This window comes from Uloborus diversus, chromosome 1 (genome assembly GCF_026930045.1).
Source record: "Uloborus diversus isolate 005 chromosome 1, Udiv.v.3.1, whole genome shotgun sequence".
Classification (NCBI taxonomy): Eukaryota; Metazoa; Arthropoda; class Arachnida; order Araneae; family Uloboridae; genus Uloborus; species Uloborus diversus.
The window spans coordinates 78,301,608-78,322,627 of NC_072731.1; the positions used below are offsets into that span (position 1 = coordinate 78,301,608).

A 21,020-nucleotide genomic window follows, 5' to 3' on the forward strand; every position below is an offset into this window, starting at 1 on the left:
TACTTCGTCGCGTTGTTCATACTCAAATTGTTCGGGTTTTCGTTTTGGACGGAGTAATTTTACAGGCGGTAAATCGGCTTCAATGTGGAGTTTGTGAGTTAGTTTGGTAGCTTCCTCTAAAACTACTTCAAAATGTTCATCTGTGTGACATTCCTCAAATTTTGCAACTAATTTTTTTACCAAATTTATACACATTTGTGTATTTAAGCACGGCCTTTGCATCATTTTGCTTAATGAATTAATTTCGTTTAAAACATCGAACCAAATAATAATTGAGCAAATAAATTTATAATTTTGCATGTTTAATGCAAGTGAATAAGCTTTGTGTGTTGTAGTGCTGTTCCAATCCGAAGAATTTTCTGATATCCCCAGCAGAGCATCAAATATTTTGTGGAAGTGATAACGCAAAGGTTTGATTGCGTCAATTCTACTTGACTATCGCGTAGCACTTAAAGGTTTTAGTTTTATGTCGGGTGAATGTCTGCAAATAATTAACCATCTTTTTGTAGATGAAGAGAAAAAAACATAAAGTTCTTGGATCAAGTCAAAGAAATTAATAGTTTCGTGCGAAATCCTTGCTGCATCATTGAGTACCAAATTCAAAGTATGAGCTGAACAAGGAACAAAAAATGCGCGACTATTAGTTTCTAAAATTCTCTTTTACAATCCAATATGTTTTCCACATATATTAGAGCCATTATCATATCCTTGGCCACACAATTAGAAATAAATAAATAAATCAACGAAGACACACAGATTCGAGGGCTATATATATAATAAAAAAAAAAAAAAAAAAAACGAGGGCGCAAAAAATGCGTAGGGGGGGGGGGGTTCGAGGGCGCACCGCCCCGCAATGGGCTGAAAGACCAGTCGGCCCTTAAGTTAGCTCCACACACACTCACACGGAAAAGGAAGCTGGTTTTACTTGTAAAACAAAAATACTCCAGTGGCCAATAAACATTGGCCTTATTTTAATGCTGCCAAACTCACGCTAACAACAACAGTGAGAGTGTAATGGAAAAGTACTGAATATTTTCGCGTTTTAATTGTTAATAATATCAGATTTTAATTATAACATAATTGTACACATCACTTTTTTTTGCATCAAAAAATTAAATGTAATGTGCTAGCATTTTGAAAACTATTTAAGATTAAGAAAAATACTTTATAATAATTAAAAAAGAAAACTAAATTTTAATGCACAGTAGAAGCTCACTATGGCTCCCCCTCTCATCTCTTGGCGCCCCCCCCCCTCTTCGGATTGTCCTGATCCTATGTTAAAATTTACCTTGCTTTTACGGGAAGAAGATATCGGGTTTTAGAAGACCAGCCATTTAACTTCACACATCAATCCCGCACGTCACTACCTTTTTGGCTTGATGTCCCAACGGGTGCGGCAAAGTGACCGAACAAAACACCAGCAGAACAAGTTTTTACTACACTGCTACTGAATAAGCCGTAAGCCCCTCTCCAGCCTCGAGTGTCCGCCTGTTCTTTATTGAGCACTGGCCACAGGTGGTACTAATAATAAGAGTGAAGTTAAAAGAGCTCTCCTTCTTGCTATTATTAAATTTTCTCGCATTGAATGGTGTCCTATGGGGGGGGGGGGAGGTCGTTTTAAGCAAACAAAATTTTTTGGAAAGTCAAAATTGATTTTTTTTTTTTAATTTTTTTTCACTTGATTTAGAATATGTTGAAACTGACTTTGGCGCCCCTCAGGCATGCGGCGCACGCCTTGCACGCCCGCTTACAGCGGGCCTGGGGTAACTGCTTACAATTGTTTTTTCATCAAGAATATTTTTATGAAATTAAGAAGAGAAAAAATGTTTGATCAAAAATTAAATTTTCTTCCAGGAATCGGTTTATTTTCGTAAGAACCTCTACGAATGCATTCTTGAAATCTGCTGTTGATGTTGAGTAGTAATTGCAATACCAAATACCGGTATTTCGACCAATTTTGCAGTTTCGTAATACCGGTATTTGCTCAGGTAACATACCGGTATTTTCGGTGTTAGCTAAAAATACTAAATCGTTACTACTTACAAATTTTCAATTTAACTTATTAAATATCTACCTATATTTTGAATGCACATTTTTTTCCTATGATATAGAGCTATTGATGTAAAAATGAGACTTTAAACGCACGAACTAATAGAATAGTATTAAAAAAAAGTAGCGGGAAGATTGCAAAATGATATTGTTGGCAAAATGATATGGTGAGATGAATCGCATTTTCGTGCGGTTTTGTGCACCATGTTTTCATTTTTTCCATTCAACGAATCACTCACTTTTCCTTTATAAAAGCTAATTTCAAGTGCAATTTTGAATATGAACAATTTATTCCAACCATCAATTGCAGTAATACTTCATTTCTCTCAACTGTACAAAATTTTGAAAAAAGCTTTTTCTTGTTAGCATAACAAATGTTAATTTGTTGTCACCAATATTGGCTTGTTGCCATGTCTCACCATTTGGCTTTATACTTGACAAGATAATATTTTGAAATTATTATATTGCCTTGAAAATGTGAATAAAGGTAAAGCATAATCAATTGAAACATATTTTTAGATACTTAACATTATTATAATTGTAAAGAATTCTGAAAAGAAAGCAAACATGAATAAGAGAAACTGACAAAATCAAATTTAGTCAAATTTACCCTAAATTTCTAACCACAGGGCTAATACAAAGCAAACACAAACCTCTCCTGCTCAAGAGAAAATGATGTTTTTAGCAGAAAAGTATCTTCTCTTGGAAAGAAATTATAACTGGCTAAAAGTTAGAAATAAAAATAATACTACACACAAGTCAAAAGAAACACTTTCTCTCTTTCTCTCTCTCTCGCACAAAAAGATTTATCCAAAAATAACTCACAAGGGACTGAATTATTTGAAGATGAAAAACTTAGAGGAGGTGTATTGCGCATTATTAACAGTACCATCGACCTGCGTGAATTCAGAAAGAGTATTTTCAACAGCAGGAAAGTTGGGCACTAAAATGAGTTCTAGGCTTAGAGACAATTCAATAGAGGCATTGTGTTTTTTACTATCATTGATTTTTTATTATGACATTTGTTCCTTCATTTTATATTTGTTCACAATACGTTTTCATAATTTCTACAAGTTTTATACAAAATGTGGCAACGAATCGATAGGTTTTTCAAGCATTTTTTGAGAAATTTCAAATACCGGTAATACGTTTTAAAAATACCGAATACCGGTATTGAATTTTTGGTCCGGTATTGCAATCCCTAATGTTGAGATTATTTATTTACTGCTGCAACATCTCAGCTGGGATACTGTATATTTCATCCTGAATCTCTGTTTTAACTCAACCAGAGATATTGGTTGTTCAAACAGAGAATTCAGGATGAAATTAACAGTATCCCAGCTAAAATTTTGCAGCCGTCGATGACGAATCTCAACATCAACAGCAGATTTCAATAATGTATTCGTACAACAAGAGGACAACAGCTAAAGGACGTTATTAAAAAAAGTTTAATTCTATTAATGTTTCTTAAATGTCGAGATTTGAATTTCATATACTCTGAATATTTTTTCCCCCATAACTCTTGGTGTTTTAAGGATTGTTAAAAAGTTAAAGTTTTTTTTGTGCCACTCTGTATAACAACCTGCAATTGTGCAATACTACCTCTGAACCAGCTCGCTTTTCAACTGGGAAAGAGTACGTCGAAAATTCTGAATGTATTGATCCATTTTTTGCCCCTGGAATTCAGAAGTTTCGTATCGCGATCTTCAAATGTACTTCTCGAATGACCCGGCTTTTTTTATCACTGTAAATGGGCTCATAATGTCGATAGCCATCTACCTTATTATTTTCTCTTTCTATTAAAATCGAATGCCAAATATGTGTTTTATTTTTTGAATGTACACTGTACAGAATGGTTTGATGAAATAAAATTTTAATCTCTAATTTGCAAGCTTAACATTGTGCCCTTAAGATTTTATCATAGCTTTCATTTGAAATAACGAGCTAATGTGTGCATCACATGACTTCCTTTTACTCCAATTTAAAGATAATAGTGCCTCGGAGAAGGCAAAGAAACACTTTAAATATTTTCACCCCAAGTTTAATGCGAACCGAAGCAAAGAAAACGTTTTATACAGATAAATTTTCCCAATGTTTGCAGTTTTAATGTGATTCAATGGTTAACTTTCTAAATATGGCCAAATTGAAACCAGATTTAAAAATTAAAAAAAAAAAAAAAAAAAACACCAAATTTGTTGCCAAGTTGGAGACAAAACGTAACGACCAAAAGCTTGGCGATATATTTCCAAGTATTTGCCAAATTATAGCACCGCTTGAGTTTACATTGAAATTAAGAATGATTTTACCCCAAAAAGGTGTAAAAGACCCCCTTTGGAACATCCGAATGCAACCAAAAGAGAAGGTGCACAACTAGACCCCACTTGGAGTCTATGTACTAAATTTCAACTTTCTAGGACGTACCGTTCTTGAGTTATGCGAGATACATACACAAATACATACGTACATACGGACGTCACGAGAAAACTCATTGTAATTAACTCGGGGATCGTCGAAATGGATTCTTCAGGTGTCTATACGTTCTTAGGCATGTATTCACGGGTGGTCGGGTTGAAAAAAAAATCAATATTCATTCGGGGGTGAGCAAAATGGAAATTAAGGCCGATTTTTGAGTGAAAATTTTTTTGCGAATACAATACTTCCTTTTTTGTAAAAGGAAGTAAAAACGTATAAACTTATAAACGAAAGGGGAAAATGTGTTAATTTCTAGCGCTAGAAATCCCAGTTATCTATGGCTGCTATCATTCCTGTAATTTTGTTTCAAAATAGTTTGTTGATACTCCGTGTATTTTTTTTTCCAAAGCAGTTTTTTCCCATAGTCCCTCTAAAAGAATCTCTTTCACATTCTCACCTTTTACAACGATGTTTACTTCATTACTGATTTCTTGAGGGGTAGTACAAGTATACGTTCCCGAATCGTGATCTTTCGCATAATAGATGGACAGTCTGAATTTCCAACCTTTTTCTTCTGCAGGTATAGCCCACGCGCTGGGGTATTGCCTAAAAAACATATGTCTTATTTATGGGGAAAAAAGTAAATAATAGGAAAATTCGTAATGTGTTTTTTTTTTTTTTAATTTACACCAGAGTTATAAAATATCAAACCTATGTGTAGGTGTCCAGCTCCAAACAGGATTTCCATACTGTCTCTGATACAAGCAATCAATGTTAATTATAGTTCCAGGAAATACTACAATAGAGCCATTTTCTGTCAAGCCAGCATCTCCCGATACAACATGGTATAGGATAGTTGGAGGGGCCTGCACTGCAGTATGTATGAAAAATTAAAGTAAATGATTAAATTTATATCATATTGAAATGGTGTTTTTCAAGTATAATGTTTACATTTTCAAAGCAAAATGTAAATGAATGAGACATTTAGATTTTAAGTAAATGTTGAACCTGCTGGTTACCAAGACGTTACAGCAAAGTACGATAGTTTTTGATCAATCAAAGGTTAAATTATATGGTATCGGAAAAGAAAATATTTTCTATTTTTAAGATTGATGTTAGTGTGGAAGTGATACAAACGTTTCTTCATGAATAAACGAGGCAATGAAAAGCAAAAGGATGTGAGTACCAAAATTAAAAACTTCGAGATAACTAGCACAAATGATAGGTGAACCTCTCCTCTGTTTTGGTGCAAAAAAGTAGCAGCAAATACAGCATGGTTTAGAAAACTTTTCGATGCAAGCCTATCTAGGAGCGGAACTTTAAACGCGTTTTACTCAAAACTTGAAAATGCCCTCTCATGTCTCTTTGCTTCTCACTTCCTCAAATGTAATGTGAAGATAGGTAGCATTTCAGCAGTTTTCGAACGGATAGCAACCATTGCTAATTTACAACCGAAGTAGTATCAGATCTCATAATTATGATATTGGCAATGTATTGCACAGGGTTGGATAAGTTTTCAGCTGGATGCCTTTTGGCTTGACTTCCATAGTTAACCTAACCGATGATCAACGGCACTTGTCTAATAAATCTGTAATATATTTCTCGAATACTTGCATTTGATTATTCTTCAGACAAATTTTCCTTTTTTATTAACAGTTATCTACGATTTACAAGTTAGTTAGCTTTGTTTCTGCGAGGAGACATAATTGGACCAGTGATTAGAAGTACAAAAATGATCTATATGTTCCATCACGTATAGTTTCAATGAAATTCCTGTGAATTTGAAGAGCTTATACCGAATAATCATGAAAAATAGATTTAACATTTGGGTACATAAAGGAAACCGACTCTCTTTTAAATGGGATCCTTTCATAGCTTTTGTAAGCCGTTCCTTTACATAGATTTTGTTCTTGTCCCTGAAATGTTTGCGATATTTTCTGAAACAACTGAAATTGTTTCAAAAATCGTATCACTTTGCAGAAAGAAAATGTAACTATAGCACTGGCATTTTGTAGGTATAAAAATGACCTAATGTTCAAAGTGTTAATTGCTTTGGCCGTGGTAGCTATCACGGCGTTGAACTCGTAACTGGTTCGATAACTGGGCACGTTAAACATGTCGTGGTCACAAAGTCTTCCAAGTTTCCATTCCAAATCAATACCTATAGGGGTTCTGAACCAGGGGTCGTTCGACATCTAGTTTGGATCAAAAGGTTCGAAACTTTTATCGATCGTTCTTCCATCTATCGTGTGCTGTCCATCTGTCTGAGCTAAATCGACTTCCACCTTAGTAGTGCTCTGTAAAATGGAAGCCATACCTTTCTGCCTTAAATCGAGTAGCATTGTCTACTCGGGATCGGATACCCGAGTGGTTGAAATAACAGCAACAACTAATTGATTTAATCTAGAACTAAGCCTTAACTACTTCATTAAACAGTCATCAATTGATGAGAACGCAGATTATTTGGAACAGCAATGTATTCACGTGCTTTAAATTTCACTTCAGAGATAAAATTTGATTCAGTTCTATTGTCATCATATCAGACGTTTAGTATTAAAACCGTGAATTTTTAAAATTTACAATTTGATACTTCTGGATGAATGCTATCCCTTTTAAAAAAGTGATTTGAATTGCATCTTGCTCAATCAAGTCTAAAACAACTGTCAAAACTATTTTTTTTAATAGCTCTAACAGTGAAAGAGGGAATTGACCTAGTTTTGATACTAAAAACCTCATAATATACAAGCAAAAAGTTTTAAATGTAACTTACATGAAAAATTTCTATGCATCGTTGTGGCAACGCAGTACGGCATATCAGAAGTCCATTCTCCATCATCACACATCATAGTATCGTTTCCAACAAATTTATAGAGCCCTGGCTCTGAGCATCGCATCCGAACCTCTGCCCCGTGGGCTAATGAGACTTCGGCATCTGGGGGTAAATTCCGCCCCGAGTCAGAAATCACACCCACCAGTTCCGCATCTGTCAGACGTATCGTACAACGGCGAAGTATTTGCTGAACAGTTTTTCCATCTATATTAAATAAAGAATAAATCAGTAACTGAGATAGGTTTTATTGCAGCAGCAATAAAAATGAATGTTTTGCATCCGAGACACATGATGTGGGAAGATTTTTTAAGTTACAATACTGTAAAGATTGCTTAAGAGATTAAATTTTTGTCGCTGATTTTTTACGCAACTTATTGGGTCGATATAACATTTCGACAAGCCCTCGCATTGTAAATCGCTTACAGAATGGCTAACTTGTATTCCATCATTACAAATTACTTCCATTTGGAGGATCTCAAATTGTGCTATTATGTTTCAGTGCTATTTAGTCTAATACCTAGCAACAGGATGAAAAACAACAGATAACGAGCTGAACTTAGATAAATTAGGAAAATTTAATGTTTGCAAAAAGCACAGTACTACTCTAGAAATAACAATAGCACCAAGTAAACTCATTGAAAACTATATCACAGATCCTCCAATACTTCAACTGCAAATCAACTTTATCCTGAACTGTCCTTTATAATTGACCCCAGTAGCCTTGAAGTTTCTAAAGAGCTTGTCTGAGGTTAGGAAGTTTCTAAAACGCCGGTTCCCATTTTTCCCTCGGAATTTGCTCCACAAAATACCTTTATTATGATGCCCCATCCAAGGGTAGTATTACAGTGATTCATATTATTAGTGTTCTGCCTTGGGCAGGTAAATGGCAGTATCTGCATTCGGGATTTTTAAAGAAACGTGTTTTGGACTTAGTACTAACAAGAAGGAAACGTTGGAATTAGACACTTCTTTTGCACTTTTTTCATCGGAAACCAAACAAACAAGCTCGTACACTCGCACGATGTTATCACATGTTGATCACCCACAGTATAAGACAACACGAAGATTGTAATCTGGGCTTAATTTCTAACAAAAGAAGCAGGGGTCTATAGTCTTCTAAACTTATTTTTGCATGGAAATAGCTTGAACTCGAACTAAAGTTAAAAAATTCATAAAATGGGAATGTTGTTCAGAAGCTGAGCACTCGCGAGCTCCAACGCAAATTAAGCCCTCAATGCAGCTTAAAATTTGTTGGTCGTGTAAAATGAAAATCACTCAACCTTGGAGTAATTCTTTAAAAAGTCTAACTGCTCCAGGAAGAGAAAGTTTCACGTTTCGAAACACTGTTCTTTTCCCTTTTTCTGGAGGTGTTAAATGTTTTACGCCAAATAGTGCGAATTATCGGAAATTTAGCTCAATTTCATCACCGAATGACATGCATGCAAATTCTCATTTTTTCAGAGAACAAAAGAAAACGAGGCAAAATAACTCTGTAAAAGTTGTTTCTTTGCTACAGCAGTGCCAATGCAAAGAAAACAGCTTGCTCTCGCTACAATATTAAGGCAGTACGAATACGAGTTTTTTTTTAATAGTTTATTGAATATTAATTTAAGCAATAAAATTAAGTGTCCTCTTTAATGTATCGTAGCTAAGGAAAGAAAATAATAATGACACTTTCACATTTATTTAACCAAAGATTAAATTAAACTGTGCCACTTATTTTCTTTTTATTTGTGCACGGTCGGATGAAATTCCTTCTGGAAAATATTAAACTTCTTGCTTTCAAAAATCCGTTCAAACATATTTTATGATTTGCAAATAATAGTTAGGTAAACTATTACTTGAAACAGCATGATAGTTATTGAAGTTATAGCCATTTTTTTAAAAAATATTTTTAATGACCAAAAAGTAGTTCAATACCACTTGCAAGCACTAAAGAAGTTCTTAAAATTAATTTCACAATTTGTTTAAGACCCAAATTCCGTCATTATAGCATAGGAATAAGGACGCTAAAACTAATAATGGGAAAAAAAGATTTAATAACTGCAAATGAGTATTTGTTTTAAAGAAGAAAATAAAAGCAAAGAAAGAAAAAGCTTTTAATTTACCATGGAAACTATAAAAGCTATAAAATTTGGTTGTTAAGTTTCTTGACCGGAAAAATTAAAAGTTTGATATTTTCTACTGAACATTGTGCTCATTTGGTTTTAATACTGCTTCTTAAGCTTTGTCAGAAGGATGAATTTATCGCAAAGCAAACATTTACTATGATATGAAAAAGTTTTGCTCAAAAAAAACAAAAAAAAAAAAAAAAAGCAATTTTGATGTTTTGTTATTTTACAGGTATTTATGCTCTTGACAGTTATTTTTAGTTATTACGTTTCAATATGTCTTTAAAATTTATTGCAAATAGAGTAAGATACGCTTAAGTCAACCTAACATAATTACGAGTAATTGACGATTTCGTAATAACAGCTGGCATAAGTTTCAGTTTGGGCATAACTTTGATGTGTTTCTAGTGAGCAGTGTGCGAGTGTTTATAAGGTCTTGTACTGATAAAGAGAATTTATTGAAAGAAAAAATATTTTTATATAACCCTTTATTCATTTTGATATTTATCTCTTATTGCATTTTCTAGACAACTTTTGGTATCTAAACCTTCCCTCTAAAGGTCTAAAGCAACACGCATCTATTGCAAAAGGGATCTCAGAATCAAACTTACATTAGTTTTATAAATTAAGCTATTTCTGCCCTTTCTTACTTTTAGAATTGAAATTGGACATAAAAACTTGAAGGGAGATGGGAAAGAGAGCAGTTTTAAGCTTTTATCCACCTCGAAAAATCAAATATATGTGTAAATGCATCATAGCTTTGTGAAAAAAAATAATTAGATTCTCAATTAAAGATATTACTTTAAAAAAAAAACATGTTTTTTTTTTTTTTTTGGTGAGCGTAATGCTCACTTAAAAATCTCTTAAGCAAGCCCATATGATTTGAAAGCAAAAAGGAACACACAAATTTTAATTATTCAAAATTCTAAATCTTCAAATTTATTTTCTAAGGCTGTATGTCTTAGGTTTACCATACGTTATAGCGTTAAACTTCTTAAAAAGGCATTTTGTTATGGATTTTTGTTTTTCCCCCAAGGGAGAAATTGAAAAAAAAAAAAAAAAAAAGAAAAAATACTGTTGAAACTAGGGTTGGAATTAGAAATTTAAAATGAGTGTTTTACTGATTTTCCAAAAAAAAAAAAAAAAGAATTTTGCGCTGAATTTTAAAAAGCTGAAATAGGATGGAAATTTCTTTGATACATTTCATGTGTTCATTAGTTGTAATTATTACAATTAAAAAACAATTGCAATGTCACACTTCAAAGTTGCCTGCCAGTTTTTAAATTAAATGGCACTATTTATATGTGTGAAGGAATCGGAAGCGAAGTCTATCATTTTCCCTCCTACTCCACTGCCCTGATTTATACCACATTTCATTCCCTCTCCCGCTTCGTATCGGAAGTTTTTTCCCCCCAAATACTTAAAGAATGCATTTGCAATCTTCCTTTAATGAACTCTGCTACCGTTGCATCTATAACACTATCTAGTTTAGGGAAAAGATTACATTTACAAAAGTTAGATACGCATCCACTTAGACTTTACCTTCGGTACAGATAGGGCCCACCCATACACCGTTGAGGCACTTGATTTTGCACACTCTTCTCTGCCGAGCTCCCAACAAACCTAAAAATTGTACTTCCTGCACTGTGGAAAAATCTTCGGGACCTGAAGGGACTGAACTTCCATTTACCAGGACTTCTGGTGCAGCACAACCATCGCGGCTCAAAGTTCTGGTGTCTGGAACGCCTAAGAATAAAAGAAAAACGTAGTTAGCATCTTTTATGAGGGTGCTGTTCCCTAGTATATCATTTAAATGCAACTGACTTGCACCAAATTGCTTAAATTAGCTATGTTTAGTTTGCTTTTTTTTTTTAGAAATTAGCGTTTATTTTGCGAAGGATCATTGCTTGTGTGTACCTCATCAACACATTGATCTCATCAGAGCATTAGCCCTTGTTTCAGAATGTTCAACCAACAATAATTATGCTCTTCTGGAATTCTTTTGAATGAATTTCATTCTTTGTTGCTTTTTTAAGCTTCAAAATAATTCTTAACTTGAGAAAAAAAAGAATCTTTAAATTACACGTCACAGAATGAAATTATGAAAACTATGCCTGAAATATCAAAACAACAAGAATAAAATCGGTTTTTGATACTTTTAAGCTTTTTGTGTCTCCAGCATTCAAATTTTGTGGTGACTGAAAGCTTCCTGATACCTCCAGACCCGGTTTTTCGCACGTGGGTACCATCTCGTGTCCACTGCCTCTAACAGTTTCTAACGGAGCACTCCGAACGATTCATCTGGGAAGCTACGCTGCTCGCCCACCAGCCTGCAACTTTCAAGCCGATGGTGAAACCTCTCTCAAACTTGCTTAAGTGTGTTAGAAACGTTTTCTAACTCATCTACCTAACAATTAAATATAAAATATTCAATACCTAACAATTAAATATAATGTACGTAAATACGGCTTTAAGTGAACATAATCTGATCAGAAATAAAGAGTTTTCCCAAGAACATGTGTATACGAGTGTGTGTGTGTGTACACACTGCTGTGTGTATACACACACTATCACACAGTTGTCTTTATGACAGTCTGTCGTTTTGAGGAAAGCCTCAAAAGTCCTATTTCGAAACACACTGCATATGCATTTTCGTAACTTCCACGCCAGAACATAAATACTAAAAATGTTGACTTAACCTCAGTCACGAATTGATTTTCCTCGAAATATTTAACAGGAAAATTCGCTTTACTTTTAAACGAAAAGCTAGTGAAACATCTTAACAAATTTTAAAAGACTCAAAAGTGAAGTCTTAAAATTAGCTTCTTACATTTCGATCGTCTGCTGTGAAAGCGAGTCACAATTCCTTCTGTCTCTTGATTGGTTAAAGTCAGTTGGGATTAAAAAGAATATTCGTATTCTAAAGACCGTTCGAAACAAATTCAATTACCTAGTGGCAAATTTCCGTTGAAGTCATCGTGGGGCGTCGTGAAAGAGGTTTTTGGTTTTGCAGTCGTTTTTGGCTTCTTTTGAACTTCTGCAAAGAAAGAAATAAAATTAGCACACAGGAATACTTGAATCAAGCATTAAAGCTTTTAAAATAAATTGTGTTTTTGAACTACTAACAACCTTTTTCATCAATTGGTCCAAACCGTGTTTTTAGACTTTTAAGAATTTTTTGGAACATTTTACTTGTGCTTCATAAAATTTACGGGAAATTTAATGCTGCGATTGATCGTAAACAGTATTAAAAATTATATTTAACAGCTACAGTTTTAGCAAACTACATCTAAATAGTACAATATCATTTCAAGGAGATTTCATTCTTTGTATATTTCTTCCAAACTCAAATTATTTTTTGAAAATGGATATGATTACATATATGTATGGATTTCTTTAGAGGTTCAAGTAGATATAAGTTAGTGATTCTAACATTCGTTTTGTTTTTATGCATATAAATATACAGATCCTTGTATTTTAAACCCCCATAATTTCGTACGCATTTTTCACATACAAAAAAAAAAAAAAAAAAAAAAAAAAAACATGACATGACAAAAAAATATATCCTTGAAATCATTTTTTAAAGCTTTTTTTTTACTATGAACCAACTATGTTGTGTAAATCTGAAAAGAGATATAAATTTTAACTCCCGTACTTTGGAAAAATTCTTAATCACTTTTGGTGCACAGTTATTTGAACTTAACATGCCAAAGCAGGAATTATTACATCAAGTAACAAATTATGAGGCCCTTTCGCGGACAACTGTAAAAGTTATTGACCATCTTTACCCAATACCGCCAAATACATATGTTTCATTCGTTACCAATCAATCATTCGTTATTAATATTTAGCATGATATTCTTAGCAAATCTCTGCAAGTAGAAAAACGAATCGATGCTACTTTCTACTGATCGTTATCGTATCGTATCGAACTCTTTTAGGTTCAATTCAGGAAGGCATTAATCAAATTTTGGCATAGTTCCCATCTGTTCACAGCGTGCTAAATGATCCTACGTTCACTTATCTATCTCTTCAGAATAAATTGCTTCTTCACGTCGTGGCTGTGATAAAAGAATGCCGGCAGTAATTCCTCGCTGATTTTTCTATTGATAGATGGATTCGAAAATCAAAGTTTACAAAAGAATGCCCCCCAAAAAAGATTCTTTGACATTAACGACTTCATCTGTATATAAATCTAATATTTAAACTTTTCGAAGTTTCTTTCGATAATGGTTTTGGTAATGCGAGTTCTTTACTTCTACATGCGATTTGAGCTCTGAATTTGTGAATTGCCAAGTTTTCCGAAGTACATAAGAAGAAGGTTGAAATTTACATTTCTCTTAAATCTCTCTTTGTTAAATTTTCGATTACGGTTTTCTTGGAGCAAAAATTGCGTTTAGATTTTTCAGACTAAATTGATGCAGAAGTGTTAGTCTGTATTGATACTACACCCAGGGACTGATGACTGAAGTGGTCTGTGGAAGCTTGGGCGTCTTCTTAGCGCCCCAAGTGTTTTAAAAATAATTGAAAAAATGATTTAAAATTCCAGTTTCTGTTTTTAACTGGTTTTTGAAGGTATTCTTTTTCCCCAGAAAAATTGTCAGCGTAAGACAAGTATACACTGCTTTCAAAGATTTAGCCCAAATTTGTTACAATGTACTTTTATTACAATTAATTAATTCAGTTAGCGTATTGTGAGACTATTATAAATCTGATTCAACAACTATCCGTTTATTGAAGTGCAGCCCTATCTAATGTCAGTGCGGGAACGAGAGAGAATAAACATTAGTCAAAATTTTGCTAGACCACTTTTGAAAATATTTGTAGCATAAGTGACCTTTGTTTAAATATGTGTAGAATTTTGGAACATTTTCCCTAACTAAAAGCCGGGGCCCCAAACTGACACTGAGCTTCCTATAATTTCAGAAGTTAATCGTGCCTTGGTTACAACAGTAAGATTAATCTGATCAACAATATCAGTCTGAACAGAGGCATGGTCCTCCGATCTCGAGTTATCGAGCCATGCTCGCTAACCACTGTAGGTGGATTTTGTTAACTTACAAATGAAACTTTTAGCATAAAAACTAGATTCATTCATGAATTTAAAAGAAATCTTCATAATTTGATTCTTTTTTGTCAATACCAGCGTTCTTCAAATTTTTTTTTCTGACCAGTGGACCGGCAATAACTTTTGGAGAAAAATCATGGTTCGGTGATTTTCAATAAGTTACCGGCCTGTAGCCAGGGCTAAAGCACAAATGTTCTTTTTTTTTCATCTTTTCTTATCGCTCTCTCCTTCTTTTTTTTCTTCAACAAAATTTGAATTCAAGATGTCAAAATTCAAAATAATGTCAGGTGCTAGATGCTTAGGTCTGGATGCTGTTTTTTTTTTCTTTTTTTAAATTTTATTTTAACTCTTAGAGTTCTCGAGTCTTTTCTACCACTCCATTTACGAAAAGTCAGAGAACAAAAGAGCCCAAAACTAATATAAATATAGATGCCGACTCCTCCTGGGCAACTAGGACATATACCACCCTTAGATAATTTCAAGGTGGGCAATGAAACGAATTTTGATTCGGTAAGAAAAATTTTAAGGTGGATTTGTAATGCAACTTAAATATACAAACTTTTGAAACGCAAAAAAATTCATTACTATTTAAACTTTTTGAGATAATGCAAGGAAAGGAAATGTAAAATTTTGTCTCACTGTACCCTACGCATAGGGTACATTGAGACGCATAGGGTACAGTGAGACGCATAGGGTACAGTGAGACGCATAGGGTATTGTACTACGCATAGGGTGCTGTACCCTACGCATAGGGTACTGTACCCTGGTGGGTATGGTATATTGAAGCAGAATACGGGGCACAGTGAGACAACACACAAGGTTCAGAGAGACAGCCTATAGGGTTGAGTGAAACATAACATGCTCGAAGTTTACAATCAAAATTAAATCATAATGAAAAAAAGATTTGAGTTTTATCATACATCTAAATAAAAGTTCAATTTTCAGACCGCAAAAGAGATTGATTTCGTATTGTATCATTTCTTTTTGTAGAAGCTCTCACCAACAACTTAATATTTTTATCCGGAACGGATGCATCATCTGGTACAGATGGTCAAATGAAAGCAGTCAAAATGGTTTCACTTTTGAGCAAAAAACTGTTGTACAAGTCCCCATAATCAGCTATAATTAGGACATTTCCAGCATAAAAGTATTTTTGTTTGATGGCAAATTCTACCAGAACAAAGTCTCCTTCAAGTATCTCATGATTTAACTCTTCAAACCCAGAAGGTAGATTTTCACACATCGTCTGATAAAATATTCCCATTTAATTTTTTCTAACCATCAGTTGTGTGAAATAAACCTACATTTTTTAAATATTTTTTTATATGTATTTTTTTCATTTCCATAGTTTTGTGCTTTTTTCTTCTAAAACTTGTTTCCCAGGAGCATCACTTGCAATGATACTTTTACCCTTTTCCTTCATTACTTAACCTCTTCTCTTTAGATATCCCTTGAATTTCTAAGAACCTAAGAACACGTTCACTGCTACACTAAAACAAGAGTTCTTTTGTATCAGTTTTATCTATAATTTTCGAAATATTGTGATCTACTTTATCTGAATTTCCACTTGAAATCAGAAGGTTGGTTACAAATGAGTTTCTCATGAAATCGTCAGAAAATGTCCCTATTTTTTTTTTTACGTGGTCTCGAATCAAAATTGAAGATGGGGTACAATGGGACTGTCTTACCCTGCCCCAACTACGACTGTCTCACTGAACCTCACTCCGCCTTATTTTTCTAATTCAACATTTTAAGGAGTTCATTTAGGGCCTATCCTAAATGTTTTGCATGATAATTAGCGACATAGGTAGGACAATCAAAGTGATAAAATGGCTAATTTTTATTCATATGAAAAATGTTATAAATCGATGCATGCGAGAGTCAGAAAGAAAAATTTGCCTCCCTCTAATCAGAAATATAACGATCATTTGATTGCAAAAACACAAGCAACAACTTCGTATGCAGGAATAAACCCAGCCAATTGCTGCAGATTCATGGGTACGTAGCATCATTATTTATTGATCATAATTAAAATATTCAAAAAATAGCTTTGTCTCCCTGTACCCCACGTCTCATTGTGCACCACCCTCCTCTATACACTCTCCGATATTTATTTGAATTGATATTTTGCGCTTTATTTTAGTGATTCAAAAAAAAAAAAAAAAGTATTGAAAAAAATATTACCCAGCAATATCAAATAGACATAAGTGTCTATTTCTCTATCATTAACTTTTCATCAATTTTATCATAATTTAGTAGTCAAGCTACCTAGCATTTTCCTTCTGAAGTTTCAGCTCGTAGCTCTAATTTTATAATTTATGTACAGTGAACCTTCTGCTATTTTTTTACGACAACAGCATTGCTAACAGCCCGTCTTGGAAAGTCGATTCATTTCAAAACCAGATTAACTTTTTGTGGGACATGTATTAAAAAGGGCATCAAATTTCAGCAAATACATCATGTAATTTTTTTTTATGAGTACAATGGAATAGAATTTCACAAAAGTCGAAACTTTCATGCGTAGATGATCACCCCCCCCCCACTGTTTTATTACTGTTTTTTTAAAAAATGTATACGAGTTAAATGAATTTCGGTTGTTCAGTCTTCAAAGAAATATTTTTAAAAATGAGCATTGCAGAAACATGCTAGGAATGTAAATTAAATAGTCAGTAAATATTCCACTCAAATACACTCTGAAGTATATGGGTCTCATGCTTATTCCCTATGTTTCTATTCAAGATTTTTGTCATTAAATAACGCAACGAGTTCAAGTATTTTGTTGCTAAAAACGAAAAAAAAATTCGTGCCTTTTGTACTCATTTCTTAAGCTTTTTGTGCTCTGCTGATCCTCATAAGCCTCTTTACCCAAAGTTCTTTTTGCTCGTTGTTCAATTCGAAAAAAAGGTAGAAAAAAATGTCTCTTAGGTTGAAAGCTAATATTGAGCTTTTTTTCAGTACTTATTTTTTTCTTTATTTTATTTCACAAATGAGGTGTCGGACGGGATATATATTACTCTTCAAATTGAAAAAGGTGACTGAATTTTTCCGATTAATTATGTCTTTTCGGAAAAACCTAGAAAATTCAATGTAATTTGAAAGAAATATGCTATTAATATTTTTTAGCCATTAGAATTCTGTGCACTTTTAAACTAGGTAAAAACATAAAAACGTTTTTATGCTGAAAAATTCTAATATACGTGTGTTACTTCATCATATAGAAAATAATTATCATTTGCATGTAGCGTTGAATGAGTTGTAAATAAAATCACCGTAGCTTCCAAAAATATATTTTTTTTTTTGCTGATAAAAATTTTAGTTTCATCACAAATAACAGTGATTTTTTATTGAGTAAAAAAAAATATGATTTTTTAGTGAGGAAAAAAGCTCTTCTTTTCTAAAATTAAAAGAGAATTGATAGTTATAATTGATGTTTTGAAAAACGTATCTTCCAGTCCAGTGAAATACATAACTGTAAAATTTTGGAAATTGCAAAAACTATGTATTATAAATAGAATTTAATTAAGCACGCCATAACTGTAGCTACTCATTCGTAAATTTTGATACCTATTTTTAACTTAAAAACAAGTACGCACCAAATATTTTTGTTACTTTTTTTATTTGTTATGCTTTTATTTATCCTGAATGTTCATAAATCTGCATTATGTGCTGTTTGAGTTATGGGGTGAATGTATCTAACATTTCTATTTCAATGTTATTATGACTTGTTTACAGTTGCATTTGATTGTGCGTATATGAAACTCAGTTTAGGTTGATCTTCAACACTCAGCCTTTAAAGTGTTCATTATTTCAGTGCGGATTAAGGATTTAATATCCGGAGAAAGCCGTCTAGTTGAGGTGACGATCCTCCTTTGAGGTCCTGCATGACTTCAAGCTGATGTTGCTTCTGGGGATAGAACGTTCGTTTGTTCATTTCTTTGTGGTAGTGGCATCATGTGCTTATCAAAAAGCGTTTTTCACCTCACAGGTAGCGTATCATTTCGTATCATAAACGTTTTAAAATGGTTGTCAACGTTTTGATAATCATTTTAAAACGTCTGTACACGTTTAAACATCACGTATGCTACCTGGGTAAACAAATCACTTCATTTATGCCTCCTTTTAACCCTGACATTCTAGAAAATTTGTGTAACACATCATCAATTATATCAGTGCATGTGTTATGCACAGTTATGCACAGTAGTTTAAAGGGCATTCTTCAAAATTTTATTTGTAATCGTTCAATTTTATAAATCAGCTACTTGATGAAGTTTTGTTTTCGATGCAAAGCAACGCTTTGGAAAAACTACAGTCATTAAACTTCTAGGAGTGTCTGGCATGCATTTGCATATTGAAAATGAAAAAACAAGGAGGACACGTATCAGGCAACTTAACGATGGTTAGATGTCCAAAGTGCCGGACAATGTACAGACATTTTTTTTCCTTCTGGCTCTGCCTAAATTTATGTAGATGTGTGTGTATGTGTTTTTTTCTTCATGTTTTATGGATATTTTTCTATTTACTTTCGAACAAATATGATTCCATACGATCAAGGGCCCAAAGTGTCCCTATGGGCAAGGGGGGGGGGGGGGTTCAAGCCCCCCCCCCTTGAAATTAGAATTTCCTTGCTTTTAGTACTTTTTTCCTTGCAAAATGTAAAAACATTTCTTCTCCAGCAATTAATGAATAAGTTACTAAAATGTCAAATTTTAATAATTCTAATCTGTACTGAAATCGGTTTCTAAGGGGAAAATATCCTGCTAAACCATGGTGAAAAGTATCTGAGCCCCCCCCCCCCCTTACAATTTTGCATATGGGCGCCCTTGCATACGATTGTATCTGTATACATTAAGAAAAAAAGCAATGTTTAAGAAATTGTGAAAGAAGATCTGTGACAAATCCGCTTCCAAGAGACCTCACAGCACCTATACAGCCTTGAAATCGGGTACAAATTTATTTGGAGCCCCGGGAAATTGCACCTTGGAGCTCTTTTTTTTTCGATTTCTTTTAGTAATTACTTTTTTAAGCTAAAATGTCACATAAAATGCCATTTAAAGGGACGAAAGATTTTAAACATGCTTTAACATTCTGTCGCACAATTTTTTTTTTTTTCTGCATCAGATTAAGCTTGTTCCAATGTCCTCAACTAGTTAGAGCAACAGATATAAGGGTTCTTATTTTAGTGAAATGACTAGGTTAAATTCAGTTTAAGCATGGAACTAAGTTGAGAAAAATAAGACCCCCACTATCGGATTTAATGTTCTTGATATTTATAAAGATCATGTTTCAAAATTTTTTTTCTGGAAAAACAAGTTCATACCGTCCTCTCGTTAGTATCTTCTATTGTTTTCATGGCTTTCTGGTTTTCCTTTTTTCACTTCATTTTTTCCAAAGTCTTTTCTTTCATGGATTCTCTTTCTTTCCATTTCCCTTTTTTTTTCCTTTTCGGAATTGAACAGAAGGAAGTTCTGGCTGTCATATTACCTGCGAAAACTTTTGAAACTATTTTTTAAATACAAACTGCTCATTTACTGGGATGGGTTCATTCTGTGGTTGATCTATCCCAACTATAAACAGTTCATGTGAAAAAAAAAAATATTCTCGTACGTAAAGTTATTTATTCAATACTTTAACTGCAAATAGCTTAATCATAACTGTGTTACTTAGCGATAAACGTGTAGTCGAACAGCTGCTCTCATAATTTATGTATATTAAACAATCAATATCCTTTACCACGTTTTCATTAAAGAATTTCTTGTTGCATATTCCATCAGAGGAAATAAGTGAGAAGATAAAAATAAATAAATAAATGGGATTCTTTTTCATCAAAAAACTGCGTTCAAAAATCGGGAACTTGATAACATTCCCGAAACTTTTTTCATTCACCTTGTAAAAACGTTTCATCCATGCCTTTTTATTATCTAATTCGTCTTCTTTTCTTTTTTATTCAAACTTTATTTATTGGCTGAACATCGATCGCTTATAAGCGAGCACAGATAACCATGTATTTATTGTTATTAAAATAGTTATTATTATTTTTTTGTTTGGGGGGGGGGGGGAGAGGAGGAGGGCTAGAGGAGTTCGTTGTGTGCCTGCAGTCACGACAGGATGTTGCTCAGAGAAGATTAATAAGTGTTGCTGTTTTTTTTGTGCTGTTTTCGGCTCTACGAACGATCGATCACTGAGCGAAGTGAACTGAAATGATAGAATAGAATCAATGGAGATCTCGTTTCTTTAGAAAACCTGTGTGGAAGCTGAACAAAGGAAATGCATTAAAGTTCTCAAAGAAAAGTGTTCTTTTCTCCATGAGAACATTTGTCAAGTTCAATGTAAATAAAGGAGTACTGGAAATAAATCAAATCGAAAAATATACATCTGCCGTAAAAGATTAGCTTTCAGCTTTTTGTAACTCGGGAGAAAACAGCATATTACGACGTAAATTAGCAATTTACAATTCTGCAATTTTGACGAGAAATGTATGCCTGAATTTTTTACATCCTGATTCCCTGCCATTTTTAGATGTCCTCTCTTTTTGAGTTTAATAGTATTTAAA

The 21,020-nt window shown here is 33.5% G+C and overlaps 1 protein-coding gene across 1 annotated transcript in view; it reads right to left on the reverse strand.

Annotated features, from left to right (window-relative positions):
* Nucleotides 1-21,020, reverse strand: part of LOC129227246 (locomotion-related protein Hikaru genki-like) — a 195,390-nt gene that overhangs the window by 31,845 nt on the left and 142,525 nt on the right. Inside the window, exons 2-6 of the mRNA XM_054861798.1 lie at nt 12,353-12,439; nt 10,945-11,148; nt 7,232-7,495; nt 5,173-5,332; nt 4,919-5,067 (exon numbers count right to left, since the gene is read on the reverse strand). Of these exons, the coding sequence (XP_054717773.1) occupies nt 4,919-5,067; nt 5,173-5,332; nt 7,232-7,495; nt 10,945-11,148; nt 12,353-12,439 (864 nt within the window). The remainder of the gene's footprint in view (nt 1-4,918; nt 5,068-5,172; nt 5,333-7,231; nt 7,496-10,944; nt 11,149-12,352; nt 12,440-21,020) is intronic.